At 41.5% G+C, this 26022-nt stretch overlaps 1 protein-coding gene across 2 annotated transcripts in view; it reads right to left on the bottom strand.

Moving 5' to 3' along the window:
* The window catches only part of LOC137115698 (transcription regulator protein BACH2-like), a 65968-nt gene that overhangs the window by 8686 nt on the left and 31260 nt on the right, over positions 1-26022 (bottom strand). For both annotated transcript variants that reach the window (XM_067495477.1, XM_067495476.1), the window contains one exon: positions 1283-1489. In XM_067495477.1, the coding sequence (XP_067351578.1) occupies positions 1283-1489 (207 nt within the window). The remainder of the gene's footprint in view (positions 1-1282; positions 1490-26022) is intronic.

The raw sequence follows: 26022 nt of genomic DNA, 5'->3' as shown, positions 1-26022 counted from the left end.
GTTTATTAATGTGGTGTGTGTGTGTGTGTATGTGTGTGTCTCCTCCCCAGTCGCTGATGGCCAAAGCAGGCTAATCTGGGAAGCAGGCTCACCTTGAGGGATAAAGGCGGTGAAGGAGCTGTTGTGTCCCTCTCTTTTTCTCTCACATGACCGGCACAGATTATATATTTGCGTTTTCTGTTTTGGTTTTGTTGGGTTAGTTGGATGATTATTAGGTTAGTGGGAGAAGTTGGAATCAAGGGCCTATTTTGAGCTTGGCCCCGGCTTTCCCCTGTGTTTTGTTTCTTTGGCCGGGGCTCCCATTTTTTGTGTTTTTAAATTAGTTTGAACTTTATCAGCATTGTGATATTTTATATGTTATGTGTTTCACTGAGCCATGGTGATATTAGGACCGTAAGCATGTAACACTTCTAATTTCACAGGTACCATAGATCCCAAATGGAGCAGGATGCTTGTCAGTCATAGATGTTCAGAGCAGACGGTTTGAGGAATTAGTTTACCTTTTACCATGTTTTCTTATTCATTTTACCGCACAAATGTTTGCCAAAATCAAAATAGTAAAACACAGTAAGAGCCAAGATTTAATGTAATAAACTGAAATACACCTGTAACAACTCCTTCTGATTTCTTCAGTTTTTTAGACAGTATGATGAGCCAATTGTTACTTACCCATTTTAGTTGGGAGTAAGTTGTTCTGAGTCAGTGGGTAAATCGAGCTAACTGGGGGTAAACAGCTGAGACAGCTGAGGGTGGAAAACTTTCGAATGTGGCTGAATTGAAAAAGTTCTAATATAAAGTGTGGACTGAAATTCCACCACAACAATGTGAAATAGTAATGTCATTTACGGGGGGGATTTACTTTTAGACATGGGTAATAATAAAATTATTAAACTTTACTGTGTGCTTAAGTTGGCTGTAATTTGCAGATCAGGACCCATGTAAGTATAAGATGTATACAAAAACTGCAGTCAAAAGGAGGAAAAATACTTTTTCAGAGCACTGTACGTGTGAAAAAAATCAGTCACCTGTTGTAGTTGTGATATTTCTATTCAACACAATGATAGGGAAAAGGTTAAGTGTCAGTGAACAATAGTCCTAAAGAGCTAATCTTGTCCAAATGGCCACTAGAGGTTATGTTGAAACAAACTTAGTGCTTCAACATGATCAAATTCAAGACAATTACATTTGACATTTTTCAGTAACTGTCATGTACGATGGATTGTTGCTGTGTTTGGAAGGAAAAAAGTGGGTGTGTGGATATACAGTATGTGTGTGATCGCACCAGTTTGCGGATCTCGCTCTCCAGGTTCTGGATGCAGTCCAGCTTCCTCTTGCGGCAGCGCTGTGCGGCAATGCGATTTTTGCTGCGGCGGCGGATGTCATGAATGAACTCGAGTTGCTCCGAGGTCAGCTTGTGCATCTTGATGAGTATCTGGAAGTCATTGCGTGGCAGGTTGGTGATCTGGTCCACAGGAAAGGGCAGCTTCACCTAAAAAATACCATATTACCAAAATATGTATTTGTTTATTAAATTAATCACTTAATCACTTCACTTCAGTCACCATGGAATACGTGGAGAAATGTCTCCTTTAAATTTTACCTTGAGTTTTGCTTTACAGGCTTTTTACAAGCAGATGGAGCATTTAGTGGCCATTCTTGTAAAAATACAAAAATACATTAACCAAACCGAGGGGATTTTTATAAAGATGCAAATCATGTATGTATTATTGCTAAAAAAACTAAACCCTGTTCTCAGAACAAAACTGTCAAAACTTAGTTCTCTGACTTAACTTTTTTGCAAGACCCTAAAGGCATTATCACTGACAAAACGCATAAGTAAAAAGGATAAAAGGGAATGGAAACACCAGAAGAGGAAGAGAAGCATGTGGTTGTTACAGTATGGTTTTCCTCCTTAACAAGACCTTTGACGAGCACAATATATAGACAAAGGACATCAATACATTTTCTGAATTTCTATTTCCTCAATGTACTGCCATAAATTAAACTGAAATTAGGTGAAAAACAAAATATATGCAACTGAGAAAAACACGGAAGACAGCACAGGAAGGTAGAGCAGTAGTTGGTTCGATTCCCGGCTCCTCTGGGGTAATAATTCATTAACGTGATCAACAAGAAACACTACTTTTGCAATGTTGTACTGTGGCTAGTTGTAAAATATCTATTCATATATATATATATATATAAACCAATGTAAAACAGTTTTATATATAACACTTTATATAATGCGCATATTGTAAGATAAATAGCTTTATGTAATAAATACATTTTAATACAATATTTAGTTTAATATTTTTGTACTTCCAGGATTTTGAAGATTTATTTTTATTTGCTAATGTTACTGAAGAAGGGATGTGAATACCTTCAACAAAACCTTGGTAACATGATTAGATCGGTTCCAAGTTGGCAGATAGAGAGTGATGTGGTGTAAAATCCACTAGGTGTTAGCATTGAGCTGCATGAAACAACATGCTACGGAGTAGGGTAAGAATGTGTGGCAGTGCCAGGATACCTTGTATCACCTAATCAACGATGTCTTTAATTCATTACCACGGAATAATCCCTCATGCTGTTCCATGTACAGTGAAAGTAACAGTACTATATATTTAAAATGTCATCATGTAAGGAACTTAAAGGACAACTTTTCAACTTGCTTTCTATGGCTTTAATTTAGGGTGTAAATATACATGCATCACAATGGAATGCTTTTAAACTTCCCCCTGACTTCACTTTTCTACCTATTGCCACTCAAAGTGCTTTACACTGCTCCTTATTCATTCATTCGCACTCACAATCTACCGGGAGTACCTAAGTTGGGGTTCGGTGTCTTGCTCAAGGACACTTAATCATGTGACTGGAGGAGTTGGGAATTGAACCAACAACTGCGAAATAGGTGGACAACCGCTCTATCTTCCTGTGCTACAGTTGCCCAGTATATGTCTTCTGTTTGGTGCTGGGACCACCAGACGTTGTTCATTGGCAATACGCAGCAGACAGGAGGTATTGTATACCTGAATGAGGGAGTTGAGGTAAGCAGGAGCTGTACAGTTGAACGCCCTGTAGGCAAGAGACAGAGCTTTGAACATTCTTCGAGTAGCTACAGGAAGCCAGTGTAGAGATCTGAAAAGGGGTGTGATAGTGGTGCCGCATTTTGGATGATCTGCAAGGGTTTGTTTGTGCATACCGGTAACCCCATTAACTGAGCGTTGCCGTGTTCAAGACAAGATGTGACCAGCACCTGTACGAGTTGGGTTGTATATATTTTTATTTTGTGCCCCCTTCTCCTTACTTCCTGTCCCTGGTTCTTTTTGCCCAGCTTTACCCTCGTTGTCCCTAATTGTTTGCACCTGTTCCCCCCTCTATTTAAGTTCAGTCTTCCCTTCACTCCCCTGCCAGATCCTTGTTGTTGTTAATGTGGTCACAGCCGTCGTTGTTCCTGACTTTATTGTCGTCGTTATTACCCTCGCCAACCCCACAGTAGACTCTGGACTTTTGGTAAAGCCTAAACTTATGTTTCTTGGACTCTTGGGAAATCTGGACTCTAGCATCTTGGACTTTAGTATTTGTGTGTTTCCTGTGTGATTTTTGTCCTGTCCCTGTTTGTCCTGTCCCTGTTTGCCTAGGCCCTGTTTGCCTAGGCCCTGTTTGCCTAGGCCCTGTTTGCCTAGGCCCTGTTTGCCCAGGCCCGGTCCAGAGGTCAGGGTCAGCCATTGCTCCAACTCCTGCTCGTCCAGCCACGGTCTCCCAGTCGACAAACACCACCTCAGCTCCTGTTGCGGGGCGCGTCGACGTCGCAACTTCAGCTCCTGTTCCGGGGCGCGTCGATGCCGCCACCGGCGCAGCCTCTGGGAATTCCGCTGTGGCTCATCCTGTTCCTGTCACGGCACTGAGTGCGCCGACCGCTCGTCCAGTCCCTGTTCCTCTACCTGTCCCAGCGCCGAGGTCGGCGACCGTTTCTCCTGTCTCTGTTTGTCCCGTCTCTATGTGCCCAGGTCCAGCTCCTGACCCTGATCCTACTCGGGCACCTGCCTTTCGACCGGTCAGTGCTCCGCCGGGCCCCGATGCCAATCCTGCAACAGCACCTGCCTCCAGGTCACTCGATGCCTCGCCCGGCCTCGACTCAAGTCCTGCTACAGCACCTGCCTCCGGTTCGCTCGGCGCCTCGCCCAGCCTTGACTCTGGTCTTGGCTCTGTCTCTGTTCCTGGGTCTGGGTCGGCCGTGGTCCGGCCTGGCTCTGTTCCTGCTCCTAGTGCCGGGTCGGCCGAGGTCCGGTCCGCTCCTGATCCTGCTCCTGCTCCTGTTACTGGCTCTGGGTCAGCCGTGGTCCGGCCCACTCCTGACCCTGCTTCTGTTCCTGGTTCTGGGCCAGCCAACACTCCTTCTGGACAATCTTCTGGCCCTCCACTACGGGGTATCAGCCGACGTCGCCGGCCTCCTGCCCGGCCCCCAGGAGGGCTTCAGCCATTGCCGCCGGCCTCCTGCCCGGCCCCAAGAGGGCTTCTGCCATCGCCGCCGGCCACCTGTCCGGTCCCCGAAGGGCTTCTGCCGTCGCCGCCGGCCACCTGTCCGGTCCCCGGAGGGCTTCTGCCGTCGCCGCCGGCCACCTGTCCGGTCCCCGGAGGGCTTCTGCCGTTGCCGCCGGCAACCTGCCTGACTTCTTGCTGGGCCTCCTGTCTGGCCCTAGAGGGCTTGGATTCTGACTTCATCGTTGTCGTTATTACCCTCACCAACCCCACAGTAGACTTTTGGTAAAGCCTAAACTTATGTTTCTTGGACTCTTGGGAAATCTGGACTGTAGCATCTTGGACTTTGGTATCCTGGACTCTGTGTTTCCTGTGTGGTTTTGGTCTGAGGTTTGCCTTTTGTTTAGTTCAGTGTTTTGGTCTAGTCTCTAGTTTTCTCCGCTTGTTTGATCCTGGTTTTTTCATGTTTAGGTATGCTTGTGTGTTCTTCAGTTTGCCAGTGCTTTGTGTTTAGTTTGTTTGTGTCTGCCTCCCCTTAGTTCTTGTGTTTAGGTGCTCTCCCAACTCTGTTACTTGGGTATCTTTCCCTTCCAGTTTGTTTTAAGTTGTGCTCCGTTTTACTTTAATCATTATTACGTGTTATCCTTTGTTCAGTAGTTTGTGTCCATTTATATTTCTGTTAGTCTCCTTAGCCTTACCCTTGTGTTTACCCGCTTTAGTAGTTTAACGTTTATCTGTGCCTTATTTATTTAGTAGCCTTTGTTTGTTCTTTCATTTCCTAGTCTACCTTGTCCCTGACCCTTAGTTGTGTTTATTTTGGTAATTCTGTTCCCCTCTTGTTTTCAACGTCCACTCTGTTGTCACCTTAGATTCTATTAAGTTAACTCCTTTCGTGTGCTGGTCCTGTTCTGAATCCGGTTTCTAGTATCCTCCTGTTAGGACTAACCTCTGTTCACCATTTACGTTTCTGTCAATAAAAGAGATGTGAAGCAAATTGTGTTTATTAACAGTGGTTTTTAGAGGTGTTCCTAAGCCGATGCATTGATTTCCACTACAGAATAATGTCTGTTTTTAATGGAAATTATTTATAAACACATTTAAAAACACCTGTTGGGCATAATTGCTGTAGAGCCACTTACAAATGATAAAACAAATAGAAAAACAAGTAGGAATCCTGAAAATTAACTCAATAAGGTTTAAAGTTTGACAGTATTTCCAGTAGTTTTGCAAAGGGTTTAAAGGACTACTTCACTCATATTTAACTTCCATGTTTTGGTTCTATTTTGAGTACTTGTCATGATCTTTCCCTTCAAATTCACTTCCCGTTCTGGACTTTTATTTAGTAGCCCCTTGCCCACTTCCTCTTCCCACCCACTAGCTTCACAACTCATCTCCGTTCACACCTGTTCCCCTGCCCATTTAGACAGTTCCCTGTCAGAATGTTGTCTTTTCTCCCCGAAGGAATGCTCTGCCTTCTGGATTGCCTATCCCATGTAATGTGGATTTTGTTGCCTGTTCACCTTTGGTCTAACGTTTGGTGGTTGTGTTCCTCATTTTTACTATGTATGCGTGTTTAGTTTGAGCACAGCTAACAAAGACAATTTGTCCTGGATGTCTCTATACCTGGCTTAGCAGTCATTTCTGTTCCTTATGTTGACTTTTCACCTTATGCACATTCCTGGTCCACCTTGTATATGCCCTGTTCAGTTTGATGTTCACTTCTCTGACCCACAAAGCTGGCAACACCCTGGACCTCATTCTCTGGATAGTGTATGGATAGTCTCTGCCTCATGTCTTCTAGACCCCCTCGTCCCTCAGCTTATAATCGGTGGCTCACCGACTGGCTCCATGGGCAATGCACCACGCTCAGGAGTGCTGAGAGGAAGTGGCACAAATCCAAGACTCCATCTGAGTATCACGGCCTGCTTGAATCTTTTCCTCACAGTGTCACCAGGTCAAAGACTGAATACTACCAGGACAAGCTCAGAAAGCCACCTCCACCTCCGCCATCCACCTTTCTCACTGCAGACGACATTTCCGGCTTCTTTACTAATAAGATGGCAGCAACCAGCTCATAGGTTCTCTCCTCCAGATGATGACATCCTGCTAATTTATTCCAACACTGCATCACCTCTTCTTATTTTCAACTGTGACTGAGGACAATGTATCCACCCTTCTCTTTCCTAACCATCTATTGACCTGCTCTCTGGATCCGATCCCTTCCACTCTCCTTCAAGCAGTTGCAGCCACACTAATTCCACTTATTACACATCAGGCACTCTTGTGGAGAATTACCGACCTGTCTCTCTTCTTCCATATCTGGCCAAGACAATGGAACAAACAGTCTTCAATCAACTCTCAGACTTTCTTTCCAATTACAACTTACTCAACGTCAACCAGTCTGGCTTCAAGACATGTCACTCCACAGAAACTGCACTCCTGACTGTTGTGGAACTTCTTCGAGTTGCAAAAGCCGCAGGTCAGTCTTCTGTCTTAATCCTACTTGACCTATCTGCAGTCTTTGACTCTCTAATCAATCACATCCTTTTGTTAACTCTCTCTGACTTGGGCATCTCTGGAACAGCTCTAGCCTGGCTTCGGTCTTACTTATTGCGATGAACCTTCAAGGTATCATGGCATGTTTCTCACTCTCATAGCCTCTCTACTGGTTTGCTGCAGGGTTCAGTTCTTGGTCATCTTCTTTTTTCTGTCTATACTACATCCCTGGGTTCTATCATCTTCTCACATGACACACAGTCCTGTCTTTTCCACCGAATAACTCCACTGACTCATCACGCATTTCTTCCCGTCTCTCTTCTCTTGGATGAGTTTCACACATATTCTCCTCCTGCATCCTTCAATGTGAGTAAACATGTTGCATTGGCAATGTAATTTTGTGAAACTAAAGTTGACGCCTATTGACGTACTTTTGAGAGGATTGCCTTAGCGTTACAATGGCCCGCTGAAGTATGGCCACTGTTACTACAGTGAAGAATTTCTGGTTAAGCACAAGAGGTTGTAGCTGCTCTCCCTTTTGCAGATAGCTCTGACTATAAAACTATTAAAAGGGCAATCTTACGCATCTATGAAATTCTACCTGGGGCATATAGGCAGAGGTTTAGACTTGCTAAGAAAACTCCTCATCAAACATACATAGAATTTGCTAGGGATAAGGGAAGTCTTTTCAATAAGTGGTGTGGTGCTTGCAAGGTCACTGATTTCAAAGCATTGTGGGAGCTCATTTTGCTGGAAGATTTCAATAAATGTCTCCCTGAAATTACATGTAAATGAGCTGCTTCATTTGCTGATTTATGTGCTTCATCTGAATTATGTGTTAAGTCACAAGCCAACTCTGTTACCTGTTCCAACTGAAAAGACTCACGCTGTCCAACCTTCTTTACCATTTCGCCTAGAGGATTGATGACCTGACCATTCTAGGCCTTTTAAGCTAGAGGCTGATACCAGGATGCTAAAGGGACTGAACATCCTGTCTGTTATTTTTCTTGTACGTTTACACCACACAAGCTCAAATACTGTTATTAAGAAAAGAAACTGTCATTGCTACTTGTGCTCCAACACTTCGAGGTATATGTTGGATCTAGTCTACTACCAATCTAGTCTATTACACTGACCATAACTTACTAGTGATCCACATGCACATTACCATGCATGTATAACCATAACCAATGACATATGCTTTGGGTTTTGTTAGTACAGGATTACAATCTTGAGATTCATCGTAAGAAGGGCACAAAAAAATGTCGCTGCGATTTTGCATCAATCTAATATTGTTATGATTGGTCCGTCATCCAGTCCAGAGAACCAGTCAACTTGTACTCCACCTGCCCTGACCCTTTCACCAATCAAGCTTGGAGATAAGATCTACACCCTCCATAAAAGTAAAGCACCCCTTAGAATTAGAGCAGCTGGGATTTCATGTGAACAGCTTGTCTCTGACACTCCAACATCCACACATCAACATCTGGCTGTTTATACTGCTTTTCTAACTCCTAGCAAATAGGCACATAATGTGGACTGTAACACCAGGGGAAATAGGACAATTGATTAACAGTGCCATCCCACTGCTTGCACTTGGGAAAGTAGACTCCTGATAAGCAGCTCCTGATCCTGGCAGCCCATGTGTGCAGAGAGCTGAGGAGGCTTCTTCCCAGCAAAGCAGCTGGTCCTGATGAAGTATCACCGCGACTGCTAAAGGCCTGCACATTGATCGGGGAGACCCTCAACCTGCCTGGAAAAGAAGGGAGTCCCTCGGTTGTGGAAAACTTTCGGGATCATCCGAGTCCATAAGAAACCACGTCCTGGAAAGCTGAATGACTTCAGGCCAGTCACCCAGATGACACACACATAGAAGACCATGGAGTGAGTCCTGCCACATGCAAAAGTTTGCGGACAACACTATTATTGTGGGCTTTATCAGGAGTGGACAGGAGGAGTACAAGAAACTGATCCAGGACTTTGTCTAATGGTGTGACTCCAACCACCTACACCTCAACACCACCAAGACAAAGGAATTGGTGGTGGACTTCAGGAGGCCAAGGCTTCAACAGAAACCAGTGAATATCAATGGTGACTGTGTGGAGTTTGTAACGAACCTGGGCAGCTTACACATCTGAAAAGGCACCATAAATGCTGAAAAGTACATAGAAGTTTTAGAGCAACATATGCTCCCATCCAGATGTCTCTTTCAGGGAGGTACTTACATATATCAGTGATGGTAAATGCTAAACCACATGGGAGACTGTGGTGCAGGAAGTAGAACGGTTGTCCACCAATCACCCAGTTGTTGGTTTGATCCCTGGCTCCTCCGGTAACATGTTGAAAGTGTCCTTTGAGCAAGACACTGAACCCCAACTTAGTTGCTACCGGTGAGCGTTGGCCTGCTGCATAGCAGCTCCACCATCTGTGTGTGTGTGTGTTAGATTGTGAGTGAGAAATGGTTCATGAGAAGCAGTGTAAAGCGCTTTGAGTACCAGTAGGTAGAAAAGTGCTATATAAGTGCAGACCATTTACATACTGCATCCATCACAAGAACATGGCTTTGCAGGAGTAGCTGAACTGAACCTGAAACTGAACTGGCCTGGTGCAGTCCAGACCTTTCGCTGATAGAAAACATTTGGCGCATCATAATACACGTAAAATCCGGCAACAAAGTCCCAGTACTGTTGAGCAGCTAGAATACTGCATCAAACAAGAATGGGACAAAATTCCTCTCCCAAACTCCAGCAGCTGGTTTTCTCACTTCCTACACACTTACAGACAGTTATTAAAAGATGATGCTATACAATGGTAAACGTCACCCAGTTCTAACTTTTTTGAGATGTGTTGCTGCCATCAAATTCAAAACGAGATAATATTTTCCATGAAATGTTTATTTCATGGAACATCTTAAGTTGTTTATGTTATAATTTGAATAAAATATGTGTTGATGAAATTAACTAAACATTGCTGTTTTTATTTTCATTTTGCACATCGTCCCAATCTGTCTTTTGACAAGCTTATGCTATTAGGGTTTCTGATGACCAACAGGGTGTAGATGTTGTTAGCCTAGATCTTGTTGTTGCTGCTTACCTTGTGGTCTCTTCATGGTTCCCATTTGTCTGAGGGGTCTTAAAACACTTGTAGCTGTCTTGACATCTGTTATGTGACCCTCGGGTAGAACGATCCCCACAGTTCTGACTACCTTCCCTCTCCTTTTTGCCTACCAACTAAACTTAACCAGCCTGAATGACATCCCTAGTTTCGTGGCTGTGGATCCTAGTGATGTGGACCTAATACCTTGATCCAGTATCATCAATGCATAGGGGGTGTCTGACTGTTTGCTTAATTCTTTAGTCAGTATCTTTAACCCTCTCGAATGCTGTAGCTGAGAGGATTTAGACTCTCTTCTAGTTAATCCAGGCAGTGCACAGGCAATCATTAAGTAAAGTTAGCTTCTTTTAGTCAGTAGGCATGGATAATATCGGGGTCTATTGTCTCACTTCCTTCACAGTTCTGCCTTATAAATGCATTGTGTGTTAATACTGTATATATCTTTTTTTCAGCTGTAGCGGAGGACACCAAAAAACAAGCTATTGCTTGTTAAATACTGCTGAATTAATTCATGTTACAGCTGTCCATGGTATTTTTTTTCATAGCAGCAGTGTTCAGCACAGAGTTGCCAGAAGAAAACGATGACATCATTTACTGCTCTGAAAACAGAAGCACGTGTGTATGCAATGTCTGTCCTCTACTCTATGTACATCTATATATAGCTCCATGACTCTCAGCAGTCACATAATAAGGTTGGAATGACAAAGTGAGGCTTGGATAGTAATAAGCCCCCTCACCCTTCATCTCTCTAGTGTTCTGGGTTCCATTTTTAATCGTGTGTGTATCCTCATTCTATCAGATGATTAAATATAAAAAATGTATTTCTTTTTTTGGTTCAATTCTACAGCTTGGCAATAGGATGGGTAATATTTTGGAAATAATATAGTGGTAATATCCAAGTAATAGCAGGTGTAATGTCTTGGTAATAACAAGTTTTTTTTTTTTCTGTAATTTTTTCTGTAAGTTCTGTAATTAGGGGTGGCTGTAGCTCAGTTGGTAAGGCAGTCATCGATGGATCACAGGGTCAGTGGTTATATTCCTGATCCAAGCTATATGTCTCTGGTAAGACACAGAACCCCCAACAGCCCTTTCCCATACCCAGCTGTGCAGTGGCATTCCAAGCCGGGTTGGGTTGCGTCAGGAAGGGCATCCGCTATAAAAACTGTGCCAAATCAACATGCGGACAATGATCTGCTGTGGCAACCCTGAACTAATGGGATAAGCTAAATATGAGTTCTGTAATGATGAGTATGGATACATATCACTTAGCGGAGGTGAAGTTAAAGCTCCACCATACACACAGCAGGGCTGCAGCTGTGAGGCGGAGGTGAGGAGACGAAGCCCAACTCAGACGGGCCACTCAGGTTGACATCTGTTATGTTTAGAACTGAATTGTTCCACACTCAATAGTAAAAAGTAAACAGAAATTGTTTCACCCTTCAAACAAGCATAAACTTTTCAGAAAAACTGTAATGTCAGCTCTGCCTGTGGTTTCATCCATCTGTTTTATGTGTTAACATAGTGAAGCTGTTAACAAACCTATAAAGGCTTTGAATATGCTGACTATATTGACTAAAGTTCTGCTTAACACTGGCACCCTCAACAAACTCTTTGGAAAACCAATAACCACAATGGGTGGTGAGCAAAAAATAATGTTGAGCCCTGTTATTATAAATATAAAAGATAGCTGTAAAATGCATAACTACTCTTTCTACTTAATTTCAAGGTAATATGTCTAGTGGTAAAGATTGACAATGTGTTCAGAAGTGAAGCCACCTTAAACCATGGTTAAAGTATAGGTCAACAAACCCCACCTCCTAATTTTCAGCAATGAGTTTTTTTTATTAAATATAACATGTAATATATATGAAAAATAGAAAAGGGTGTATCTTGGTATACTGAGATATGTAGGGTTTATTACCTATAACATGGCTCAAGATAGGTTCACATATTAGGAACTGCCATGTCATCCATGTTTACTACTACAGAAAATGTTTTTTCTTAAGAATAGTTAGTGAATAAAGCTTCGAAGCAGAGTTGATGCATGGAGTCGATACAGTACATGCCACCTTTCATTGGCAATGGCCAAAATTATCACTGTGAACATTGTGAGGGGTTTGTGCTCTTGCGTCATTCATAGATGGTCTACATCTCTTCGGGTTTAAATTGGATAAATAAGGTTGCCAGCTGTGCCCAGAAGTGCCTAATCAAGACTTCCTTTCCAGGAATTTTCAGTCTTGTCCTTCTTGTATTGCAGCTAGGCAGTGACCACTCATCAAACATTCAGTATGTAATTATGAAGACACTGTAGAGTTACTATGTAATTAAATTAATTTTGAAATTAGTTCCAATAACAAGTCATTTTCTTGCAGTTTTTTAATCATATGTAACTGTATTACCACATGGATTAGAATCAGATCTATTAGCTATTGAGTGTAAATATATAATGCCAACTGAAGCCCACTGTTGTGTTTTTGCAACATAAAAACAAATTATTCCAAATCATGTCTATTATACATTTAAAGTTAGCAGTGCTTCCCGTTACATTGCATCTTTAGAAGCAAGAGAAGTAGCTTTCAGTATAAAATATTTATTATTTTTGCATTTTAATCACCAAAATACTAATCTTGTAAATAGCACTACTTTATTAATGGCAAAAGCAAAACAGCTAAATGTAAAGTGGGTTGGAAAGGAGGGTCTTGGTACGCTGGCCTAATTAGGGCAGGCAGATCTGGGGTCAGAAGTAGCAGATGGTGGACAGAACACCTGCCTACAGGGCACCCTAGGGTGGGTCTGTGACCGCACTGTGGGTGAGACAACTGGGTCAGGGAAAGGAATTGGGACAAACCGCACACTCCTTCATACACACATGAACACCAACCATATATATATATATATATATATATATATATATATATATATATATATATATATATATATATATATATATATATATATATATATATATATATATATATATATATATATATATATATGTGTATATATATATATATACACACACACACACACACACACACACACACACACACACACACACACACGATTTCCTGTGCCCTCCCTCTCAACCATACTCTTCTAAATGATAAATGTTAAATGGTCTGCACTTATATATTTACACTGCTTTCCACTTACCCATTCACTCTCACCATCACTCACACACTTTTGGGGGACCTGCTATGCAGCTAGCCAGCGCTCACCAGGAGCAACGAAGTTGGGGTTCAGTGTCTTGCTCAAGGATGCTTCACACAATACGGGGGCACTTCAACATGTGACCAGAGGAGTTGGGGATCAAACCAGCAACTGGGGGATTGGTGGATGTGCGCTCTACCTTCTGTGTTACAGTCACCCCGAAAGCTCATCTCTCTGGGTGTGATATAGGTTTATACCTTAAAGACTTCCCATTGTTGTGTAATTTCCCACATTCATCTTTTTTTTAATTCTTCTCTTATGACTTCCTTAAATGGCTAATCAACAGAAAATTGCTTTAAACTGCAAAGGATCTGGTCTGTGAAATGCTTTATTTACAGGGCTTTAAAAAAGTATTCATACCCCTTGAACTTCTCCAAATTTTGTCACATTACAATGACAAATATAAATGTATTTTACATATTTTACAAAGTGGTACATAATTGTGAAGTGAAAGGAAAATGATAAATGGTTTTCGATTTTATTTTTTTTTTTACAAATAAATATCTAAAAAGTGTGGCATGCATTTGTATTCAGCCCATCTAAGTCAATACTTGCTTTTCGGGTATGTTTGGGTATGTATCAGCTTTGCACATCTAAAGTTAATTTTTTTATACATTTTTCTTTGCAAAATGGCTTCAAATTCACTGTTCTAGATGAAGAAAAGAATGGTCTGCACTTAAATAGCACTTTTATACCCATCTGCACTCAAAGCGCTTTACACAACTTGATGCTGCCACCACCATGTTTTATGGAGGGGATGGTGTGTTCAAGGTAACGTGCAGTGTTAGGTTTCCGCCAAACATAGCTTTTTGCATTTAGGCTAAAATGTTCAATTTTGTTCCCATCTGACCAGAGCACCTTCTTCCACATGTTTGCTGTGTCCCCCACATGGCTTGTCGCAAACTGCAAATGGGACTTCTTTTGGCTCTCTTTCAGCAATGTCTTTCTTCTTGCCAGTCTTCCATAAAGTTGAGATTTGTGGATTGCATGACTAAAAATTGTCCTGTGAACAGATTTTCCCACCTGAGCTGCGGATCTCTGCAACTCCCTAAGAGTTATGGGCCTCCTAGCTGCTTCTCTGGTTAATGCTTCACTTCACTGGCCTGTCAGTTTAGGTGGACCTCCATGTCTCGGTAGATTTGCAGTTGTGCCATACTCTTTCCATTTTTGGATGATATATTGTACAGCCCTCCGTGAGTTGTTCAATGCAATATTTTTCTATAACCTAACCCTGTTTTAAACTTCATCACTGCTTTATACCACAGAATCTCATGCTCTTATTTTATTTGTTTGATAGTTTCCACATCCACAAATTTAGTTTTTCAACGTTGTGTTGTAATGAAGGAATTACTTCTTCACTTTCAGGTGTTTGCATTTGCCCGGTTTCGCGGGAGTCACAGGAAATGGACGTCATCAACACGCCCACTTACACATGGTGAAATCTCTGGAGTATGTCAGGGTCACAGACTTGGGCATTTCTGTTCACACATACACCCACCCCAGAGAAAGTCTGGAAAATGTCTGAATTCCAGTGCATATCTAATAGGAGCTTTATTCCTTATTCCTTATTATCCTTAATCACCCATTATTATTATATTATAATATAATAATAAAATAACTTTGTGTATAAAGCACGTATGAAACAAAGTGCAAAGTGCTGTACATTAAAAAGGAAAATAAAGATAATTAAATAAATAAAATCAGGGTTAAAAGATAATGCAACCACAAGGAGACACAAGCCAGTGTGTTCCTGTGCAAGTCCCAAGTCTGGATAAATGCAGTGGGTTATGTCAGGAAGGCATCCAACATAAAACACATGCCAAATTAAAAATGTGAATCATGACTTTCACACCAAAAATGACTCCCATACTGGATCGGTCGGGGCCGGGTTAACAACAACCGCCACCGGTGCTGTTGACCTACAGGGTACTGGTGGAAATTGGACTACTGTTGGTCAAAGATGAAGAAGGAGAGGAGGAAGGTGTGTTCGTAGGCAGAGAGAGAAGAGAAAAGCTAAGAATGTAGGACTGACAGTAGGGACTATGAAAGGGAAGGCTAGAGAGTTGGTTGACTTGATGCAGAGAAGGAAGGTGGATATACTGTGTCCAGGAGACCAGGTGGAAAGGTAGCAAGGCTAGAAGCTTAGGAGCAGAGTTGGACATGTTTCAATGGACATGTAGCTGAAGAGAAAAGAGGTGATCAAAATGTGATGGGCAGATTTGGTCTTCAGGACAGGAACGCAGAAGGACAGATGGTGGTAGACTTTGCAAAGAGGATGGAAATGGCTGTAGTGAACACTTTCTTCCAGAAGAGGCAGTAACATAGGGTAAAATATAAGAGCCGAGGTAGAAGCGCTCAGGTGGACTAAATCTTGTGTATCTGAAAGAGATCAGTGACTGTAAAGTATTGGTAGGAGAGAGTGTAGCCAGACAACACAGGATGGTGAAAAAGGAAAAATGTTGTATAGTTTTCAGAGAGGAGCTGAGACAGGCTCTGGGTGATCAGGAGGTTCTTCCAAATGACTGGACCACTACAGCTAATGTGATCAGGGAGACATGTAGGAGGGTACTCGATGTGTCATCTGAAAAGAGAAAAGTGGACAAGGAGATTTGGTGATGGAACGAGGAAGTTCAGGACTGTATACAGAGGAAATGCTTAGCTAGGAAGAAGTGGGACACTGAGAGAACTGAAGAGAGTAGACAGGAGTACAGGGAGATGCAGCATAAGGTGAAGGTAGAGGTGGCAAAGGCCAAACAAAGAGCATATGATGCTAGGTTGGAGACTGAAGAGGGAGAGGTGGATTTGTACAGGTTGGCCAGACAAAGAGATAGAGATGGGAAGGATGTGCAGCAGGTTAGGGTGATTAAAGATAAGGATGGAAATGTACTGACAGGTGCCAGGAGTGTGATGGGAAGATGGAAGGAGAACTTTGAAGAGTGATGAATGAGGAAAATGAAAGAGAAAACGAAGAGTAGAAGAGGTGACTGGTGTGGAACAGGAAGTAGTTACTAATCAAGATTAGGAAGAGTAAGGTGAGGAGGACGTTGAAGAGGATGAAGAGTGGAAAGGCAGTTGGTCCTGATGACAAACCTGTGGAGGTATGGAAGTGTCTAGGAGAGGTGGCAGTAGAGTTTCTCACTAATTTGTTTAACAAGATCTTGGAGAGTGAGAGGATGCCCGAGGACTGGAGGAGAAGTGTACTGGTGCCAATTTTTAAGAACAAGGGAGATGTGCAGAGCTGTGGCAACTACAGAGAAATAAAGCTGATGAGCCATATAATGAAGTTGTGGGAAAGAGTAGTGGAAGCTATGCCAAGGGCAGAGGTGAGCATTTGTGAGCAGCAATATGGTTGCATGCCATCATAGCAAAGGTACAACAGATGCAGTATTTGCTTTGAGGATGCTGATGGAGAAGTACAGGGAGCGTCATAGGGAGTTGCATTGTGTGTTTTTAGATTTAGAGAAAGCATATGACAGAGTGCCATGAGAGGAGCTGTGGTATTGTATGAGGAAGTCTGGTGTGGCAGAGAAGTATGTTAGAGTGGTGCAGGACATGTATGAGACATGTATAAGACCTGGTGAGGTGCTGTAGGTGTGACAGAGGAGTTCAAGGTGGAGGTGGGTCTGCATCAAGGATCGGCTCTGAGCCGATTCTTGTTTGCTCTGGTGAAGGACAGGCTGACAGATGAGGTTAAACAGGAATCTCCGTGGACTATTTGCAGATGACATTGTGATCTGTAGTGAGAGCAGGGAGCAGGTGGAGGAAAATCTGGAGAAGTGGTGGTCTGCTCTGGAAAACAGAGGAATGAAGGTTAGCTGCAGTAACACAGAATACATCTGTGTGAATGGGAGTGATCCAGGTGGAATGGTGAGGTTACAGGGAGCAGAGGTGAAAAAGGTGCAGGACTTTAAGTACTTAGGGTCAACAGTTCAGAGCAATGGAGAGTGTGGAAATGAGGTAAAGAGGCGAGTGCAAGCAGGTTAGAACGGTTGGAGAAAAGTGTCAGGTGTGTTGTGTGATAAAAGAGTATCAGAATGAAAGGAAAGTTGTTCAAGATGGTGGTGAGACCAGAGATGTTGTTCGGCTTAGAGACAGTGGCACTGAAGAAAAGACAGGAGGCAGAGCTAGAGGTAGCAAAGCTTAAGATGTTGAGGTTCTCTTTGGGAGTGACGAGGATGGACGGGATCAGAAATGAGGACATCAGAGGGACAGCTAATGTTAGATGTTTTGGAGATAAAGTCATAGAGGCCAGATTGAGGTGGTTTGGACATGTTCAGTTGAAAGACTGTGAATATATCGGTAGAAGGATGCTTCCGTTGGAGCTGCCAGGCAGGAGGTCTAGAGGAAGAACAAAGAGGACATTTATGGCTGTAGTGAGAGAGGACATGAAGTTAGTTGGTGTGAGTGAAGAGGATGCAGAGGATAGAGTTAGATGGAGGCACATGATTCGCTGTAGCGACCCCTGAAAGGGAACAGAAGAAAGGAAAAGAAGGAGACGAGACTCTGAGTCAGAGAGCCTGAGTTCCCCAGGTAGGTCATTCCAAAGTTTTGGAGCCATGATGGAAAATGCTCTATCCCTCTTGGTTTTTAACAGGGATGTTGGAACAGACAACAATCCCCTGTCTGATGATCTTAAGTTTCGCAACGGCACATATGGAATTAAAAGATCAGAAATATAGGATGGCGCTAAACCATGCAGTGATTTATAAGTATTCAGTAAAATCTTAAAATTTATCCTAAGATGAACAGGGAGCCAATGTAGAGATGCAAGACAAGGAGTAATGTGGCTGAACTTCCTGGTTCTAGTCAGGAGCCTAGCTGCTGAGTTCTAAACAATTTCTAGAAGTTTCAAGTCTTTTTGGTTAAGTCAGGAAAATAGGCTATTGCAATAGTCTAGACCAGAGGACATAAAATCATGAATAATAGTCTCAGCATCATTAAATCTTAACATAGATCTGTTTGTTGCAATGTTTCCAAGATGATAAAATAATGACTGAACTAATTTAGTGATGTGATGCTCAAAACTGAAGTTGCAGTCAAATAAAACTCCAAGATTTCTGGCAAATGGCTTAACAAATTTTGATAAAGGCCCTAAGGATGGGAGTACATTACTGGAAATATTTTGGCGTCCATTTGTGAGAGTTTCTGATTTATTTGAATATAATTGAAGAAAATTTAAGGACATCCAGTTTCTAATATTGGACAAACAATTTTGTAGAGAACTCAGCCTACTATGGTCCATAACAGTGAAATTAAATATTATGTCTCCCAGTGGAAGCATGTAGATTGAGAAAAGAATTCGGCCAAGTATCGATCCTTGGCGAACACCATACTTAGGGGGAGAGGGATGACATATAAAGAAGAGTTAATCGTAATAACCTAATAAAAGTTAAGGCTACTCCGCTTACAGAACAAAACCCCAAAACAATTAAATGTGGATTATTAAATATCAGATCTGTTAGTAAATTTCTTAATAAGCCATCATCAATTCGATATATTCTGTCTTACTGAAACTTGGTTGCAGCAGGAGTCAACCCCCCCAAGTCATATTAATTATCATGTTCCTAGAAGCACAGGCCGAGGTGGAGGAGTAGCTGCAATCTTCCACTCTAGTTTACCAATAAACCCTAGACCTAAGCATAGTTATAACTGAATTGAAAACCTCAATCTTAGCCTTTCACACCCAAACTGGAAAAACTCAAAAAACACTATTTGTTATCGTGTACCGTCCTCCAGTCCTTTATTCAGAGTTTTTGATTGAATTTTCTGATTTTCTATCTGATTTAGTGCTTAGTACAGATAAAGTCATTATAGTGGGTGACTTTAACATTCATGTAGATGCTGACAGTAACTGCCTGAGCACTGCGTTTAATTCATTATCAGATTCAATTGTTTTTTCCCAAAATGTAAATAAACCCACTCACTGTTTTAGGCACACGTTAGACCTTGTCGTTACATATGGAATTGAAGCAGATAATTTAACCATATTTCCTCATAACTCTCTTCTGTCTGACCATTTTCTAATTATCATTTAAATTTACAATAATGGAATATACAGCAGTTATTAAAACATTACAGTACAGTGCTACAGCAGATGCTTAAGTGAAAAAGCTGTAAACAAATTTAAAGAAACGATTCTTTCATCATTTGCTTCACCATATGTTAATACAATGGAAAGTAGTCTCCTTAATGTTACTCCTGCACAAGTAGATTATCTTGTTGAGAATTCTGCAGCCTCACTATGTACAATACTCGATAGTGTTGCCCCTCTGAAAAAGAAGGCAGTGACCCAGAAGATCTCCATGGTATAGTTCGCAAACACACAACTTAAAACAGGCAACATGAAAGTTAGAAAGGAAGTGGGTTTCAAAAAAGTTAGAAGAATCTCATTTAGCCTTAAAAAACTGTACAAAAAAGCTCTCTGTGATGCCAGAACAGCATATTATTCATCATTAATAGAGGAAAACCAGAACAAGCATTCTGTTGAGCGTAGTATTCCCTTAACGCTGAGCATCATTGACTTCACAATTTTCTTTATGAATAAAATTGTAGCTATTAGAGAAAGAATTCATCAGATCCTCCCCCCAAATATTACAGTCAATCAATAAGGCCCCTATGCCTCTTAGCGCAGTGAGATCTATGGGTAAAAAGCAGTCTAACTTCAGTTATTAACTCATCTAAACTAACAACCTGTCATCTAGATGCTATTCCAACTAGACTACTCAAGGAAGCTTTACCCTTATTAGATATGTTCGTAATAGATACCATTAATCTATCTTTAGAAATAGGCTATGTACCACAGGACTATATGGTAGCTGTAATTAAACCACTACTTACAAAACCCTGTCTTGTCCCAGGTGTTCAAAAAGTAATTGCAAAACAATTATCCCAACACCTGTACAGGAATAATTTGTATGATGACTTTCATTCAGGATTTAGAGTTCATCATAGTACAGAAACGATGGCCTCTTGGCCTCAGATAATGGACTAGTCTCTATACTTGTTCTGTTAGATCTTAGTGCTGCATTCCATAACATTGACCACAACATTTTATTAGAGACTGGAACATGAAGTTGGAATTATAGGATCTGCCCTAGGTTGGTTTAAAACTTATCTGTCTGATAGATTTCAATTTGTTCATGTTAATGATGAATCCTCCATGCACACAAAGGTTAGCTATGGAGTTCCACAAGGCTCTGTGTTAGGACCAATACTTTTTACTTTATATATGTCTCCTTTAGGCAACATTATTAGAAAACACTCCATAAATTTCCATTGTATGCTGATGATACCCAGCTATATCTATCTATCTACGGAACCAGCTTTAAGCATGCCTACAAGACACAAAGGCCTGGGTTTCCCACAAGTTTCACTTCTAAACTTAGAGAAAACTGGGACTAAAAATCTCAAAAATAGGCTGTCCAACCATATTGTTACTGTAGATTGCACAACTCTTGCCTCCAGTACTACAGCAAGGAAACTAGAGCTATTTTTGACCAGGATTTGTCCTTTACGTCAAATAAAAAACAATTCTCTAGAACAGCTTTCTTCCACCTACGATAGAGTGACTATCGTAGGTAAATTAGAAGCATCTTGTCTCAAAGTCATGCCGAAAAACTAGTCCATGCATTTGTTACTTCTAGGTTGGAATACTGTAATTCCCTACTTTCAGGATGCCCCAGTAACTCCCTAAAGAGCCTGCAATTAATCCAAAATGCTGCAGCAAGATTGCTGAGCGGAATTAGCAAGAGAGTTTATATTTCACTTTTCCTAGCTTCACTCTATTGGCTTCCCATTAAATCTAGAATAGAATTTAAACTGGTCAAACTCCATCATATATAAAAGACGTCAATGTTTCATATCATTCGACTAAACCTCTTTGATCTCAGAAAGCAGGCCTATTTGTGGTTTTCAGAATTTCCAAAGTTAGAATGGGAGGTAGAGCCTTTAGCTATCAAGCTCCTCTCCTCTCTATTTATGTCAAAAATAGTAGTCGCAGCAAAGGTTCATGTTCATCTTAGCTACAAAAATCTTTTCCATTCATTCAGATTTTGGAAACAGACACATTTTTAGGTCTAGGCTTCCTCTTTGATAAAGTTTATAGTTAGTTATACTCATGCTGTTATAGGCTTAGACCAGGGATGTCAAACTCATTTTAGCTTTGGGGCTACATGGAGGAAAATCTATTCCCAAGTGGGCCGGACCGGTGAAATCATAGTATAGATAACTTAAAAACAATAACTTCAGATTGTTTTTTTTGTTTTAATACGATCAACATAAAAGATAAAGCTGGAGCCTGAGGACAGTGTGTCCAAAATAGCACAAGCACAAAATCACTATTAACCATAAAACACCTCAAGAACATACAAACACACAATGCCTCAGTGATTCACAGAAGTATATAACAGATCACAAAACTATATCAGGGTGTCTCATGCAGCACTTTAAGTGGGTTGCATAGTTTATTTGACTCCTGATACCTGGCATCTTTTAGTTTTCACCAGCGCATCAATATCAGGCGTCATATCCTGAGTGGCAGCCAACTTCAGGATGTAATTCAAGTGCTTGTGCGTGAGCCTTGAGCAAAGCTTTGTTTTATTTATGCTCATTACAGAGAAAACTTGCTCACAAAGATATGTGGTTCCAAACATGCACAACAGTTTTGCAGCGAGGGCTGTCAAGTTGGGGTAGCCTGGCAAGAGATTCTAATAAAATGTGTCCAGGTCAGCTGCGGCAAATTTGCCCTTCAAATCCGCGTCACACTGCAAGTCTATTACTTCAAGTTGGATGCTGACGGGCAGATCAATTGGATTTGCAGTGAATGGCGAGCAAAAAACTTGAAGTCTTTCTACAGTTCACTAAAAATCTGAAAGCGTTGCTCAAACTCCCGTAAAAGTCCCGTTATTTTATCTTTGAACCGCTTCATGTCTGCCACATGTTGGGTCGTGCACACAGTCTTCAGACAGGGGAAGTGAGCTGCATCACCACCGGCGAGTTGCGACAGCTTCAACTTGAAAGCACGTATGCTGTCATGATACTGTTTGACAACTTTGTTCCGCCCTTGCAGCTGTTTGTTCAAGTTATTCAGGTGCTCTGTAACATCCACCATAAATGCAAGGTCCTGTTTCCATTCTGCGGATTGAAATTCTAACACTGGTTTGCCCTTTTCTTCCATGAACTGTTCAATTTCTTCTCGTAAATCAAAGAAACGCCTCAGCACAGCACCTCGGTTTAACCATCTTACCTCAGTGTGGTATGGCAGGCCATAGATGTGGTCTTTCTCTCTGAGAAGGCCGTCAAACTGACAGTGATTCAGGCTTCTGGATCGGATGAAATTAACAGTTTGGATGACCACCTTCATGACGTTGTCCATCTTTAATGACTTGCAACACAAAGCCTCCTGGTGCAAAATACAGTGAAAAGTCCAAAATTCACGTCCTCCATTTGCAGATTGCACTTTCTCTCTGAACTTTGCCACAACGCCTGCTTTTTTACCAATCATTGAAGGCGCACCATCTGTAGCCAGGCTGACAGCGCGGGATCAGTCCACTCCAACCCTGTCCAGCGTGCCGACGAGTGTGGTGAAAATATCAGCTGACCAACTCCACGAACTCCTCAGTGACTGTCAATGTGTCATCAACTCCGCGGATGAAAATGGCCAGTTTTGCAACATCTGTATTGTCCGTGCTTTCATCAATTGCAACTGAATACGCAGGAAATGTCTTTACTTTTTGTTTCAACTAACTGTCCAAATCCACTGGAAGATCGGAAATCCTATCTGCAACTGTGTTTCTTGTCAGGCTGATATTTGCAAAATCCTGGTGCTTTTCAGGGCACACAATCTCCGCTGCCTTCATCATGCATGTTTTTACAAATTCACCCTCACTAAATGGATTTGAATCCACTGGGATTTCATTAGCAATGAGGTAGCTAGCTTTCACTGCAGGGTCACTGATGTCTCGGCTATGAGTAAACACAGACTGCTGTTTCTTCAGACCCACCAAAAGTTCATTCCCCTTTTCTTTTCTCCGCTGTCCTTGAAAGTTGTGATATTTGTCGGCATGAAGACTCACATAGTGGGGACGAAGGTTATATTCTTTCAGCACTGCAACATGCTGTAAACACACCAAACATACAGCTTTCCCATTCACTTCCGTGAATAAATAGGGGGATGACCATTTTTTTTGGAACACTCTGCACTCTGCATCCACTTTTCTCTTTTTTGAAACATATAATGTTGTGAATAATGTTAAGTACAAGCCGTAATAAATGTTGCGGGTAAAACAAAGTAGCTCATCCGGACTGGCTGCACATGCTTGACCTACTTGCTCTGCCTCGATAAGAGTTTGCTTGCTTAACTCAATTGCTATTGCGCCATCCGGTGGACGCAATTGGAACAGCAGTTTCTTTTATTAAAAAATTGCAGCTCATTTTTATACTTTACAAAACTATCTTGCGGGCCGGATTAAACCTGTTTACGGGCCTAATCCGGCCCGCGGGCCATACGTGTGACAGCCCTGGCTTGTTGGGGGACCTAGCCTTAATGCACTGAACTCCTTTTCTCCTTTTGTCCTCTCCTCTTACCCCGCAATTGTTACCACTTTATAACATTAACTTTGTGTGTTTTCTCCTGTATTTGTCTTTCTTCTTCTCTGTCTCCCTCTTTCTGTCCCTTTCTGCAGCTGTCCCTGACTTTGGAGCTGTGGGTTTTCCAGTGCGCAGCTACTAGTCCAACCAACCTGCCAAATGTTTTGTTGTTGGTTATGTTGCTCTGTTCCTTTCTCTCTTCACTTTCCACTCACCCAAACCGGTCAAAGCAGATGGCTGCCCACCCTGAGCCTTGTTCTGCTGGAGGTTTCTTGCATTAAAGGGAATTTTTTTCCCCTCTCCACTGTTGCCTAGGGCTTGCTCAAGGTGGAATTTTCAGGTTTTCTCTATCCATCTTTATAGTCTTGACTTTATTCTGTAAAGTGCCTTGCAATGCCTTTGTTGTAAATTGCCCTATAGAAATAAAGTTGAACTGAATTAAGTTCAAACCCGTAAACATTATGTTATACACACATTTGACTAAAGCCAATAGCGGCCCATATAGATCATCAAAATAATATAAATAAAATAATAAATCAGGGGTCTATAGTTATACTCATTTAATATGGCTTTCCGAGAAAGAGAGAGAGAGAGAGATGCTACAGTACAAATTTTCACATATTGCATCACCATGGTAACCATTTGGCTCTTTTTAACCATACAGAGTCTGTGATGGAAGTATTTGCGCATTGCTCCTGAGCAGAAAACAGTCTAAAAATAGTTCCAGCTGCAAGCCACCTACAGTGTCCAACCACAGACATTGGCTACTGACAATGAAAAAGAGACCAACATTGTCAGTGGTTTGTGGGCCCATGTTCTCCTGTAGTAAGTTACTACCTTCTTTAAAACCCTGTCTGCCCTATAACAAGGCCAATCTACTACTACTACATCTTGCATCATCTGTTACGTATTGTCTTCCATGCCATTACTCTAGTCTGTGTAATGGCTTTTATGTTTATTCATTCTGCAACCTGACAGTATGTGCCCCCCTAAAATGATGGATCAAGCCAACATAGACATGTGGACTGGGCATGTTGGTTCTCTGAAGGAGACTCTCAGGAGGCACGACCAGCAATTAGCAGAGACCCTGATAACTTGCCAGCTGTATCGCCACTTCTTTTTGGAGACCGCTGCACGCCAGAACCCTCAGGCTACTGATGATGATTTTGCATCCGATGCTGGTATGCCCACCTCAACTGCTCCCACCTTTCCTCTTGAACCGAGGATCCTGGTACATGCTGTTGGTTCCTCACCCCATCTCCTGTGGTCTTTATTTCCATCTGAAATGGCTAAAGTTGCCCGTGTTATTACTCATTTGAAGGGTCAAGCCCTGTTTTTTGGGGTTTTTTTTGATGACTTTTCACCCTGTGAGGCCTGAGTAGGAGGCATCCTATGGCTTAGGTAGACTTGTTCCTGATTATTCCGTTTATGTTTATTCTGATTTATTTTTCCAGTTAAACAAGTGGTTTGATATAGATGGTAAAAATACATGTAAATGTTTCTATGTAATCAAAGCTATATTACCTAAGGTTTAAGAACTTAGCTTGTTATAATCACATTAATAACACAAATCTTTATTTTATATGTGATGTAAGCACTAATTACCAGACCAGCCAGACAATGCATCTGATGGAAACTCTATTTATAAAACTATTAAACTAAACTATTGACACTGTGCTGACCTGAAAGGTTGTAGGACCTTCGCTACGTATTTTCCCACTGCTCTGTAAAATTAACCCTGTCTTCACTTTTTCCTTCTCTCAAACCAGATCCAAAATAGTACTGGGTATCAGCTTCTTATTCAAAGCAGATGTGAAGATCTTGAAACAACATTACATGCCATACAGTATTGATTCAGTGCATGTTTGAAATCTGTTTGGATTTGATTGACTTTTGAATGAGAAAAAGTGGTGAGAAGCTAATTACAAATTACATTAATCAATAATTAATTTGTTCTAATGGTTAGGCTCTTTGAAAGAAAGACATTTCAACATTTTTTATCAAAAGCTATGCATTCTTACTCTTTTGTTTCTGTACAAAAACAAAGTTAAATTCTGAAGAAAACAAAGACACCATAATATATCACATGGCTTAATTAATTACACAGCATTTTTGTGCACAAACAGATGTAGT

The sequence above is a fragment of the Channa argus genome, unplaced genomic scaffold, assembly GCF_033026475.1.
Source record: "Channa argus isolate prfri unplaced genomic scaffold, Channa argus male v1.0 Contig023, whole genome shotgun sequence".
NCBI classification, from domain to species: Eukaryota; Metazoa; Chordata; class Actinopteri; order Anabantiformes; family Channidae; genus Channa; species Channa argus.
Note: the sequence above shows the minus strand (reverse complement) of the source record. Positions and strands in the feature narration are given on the sequence as shown.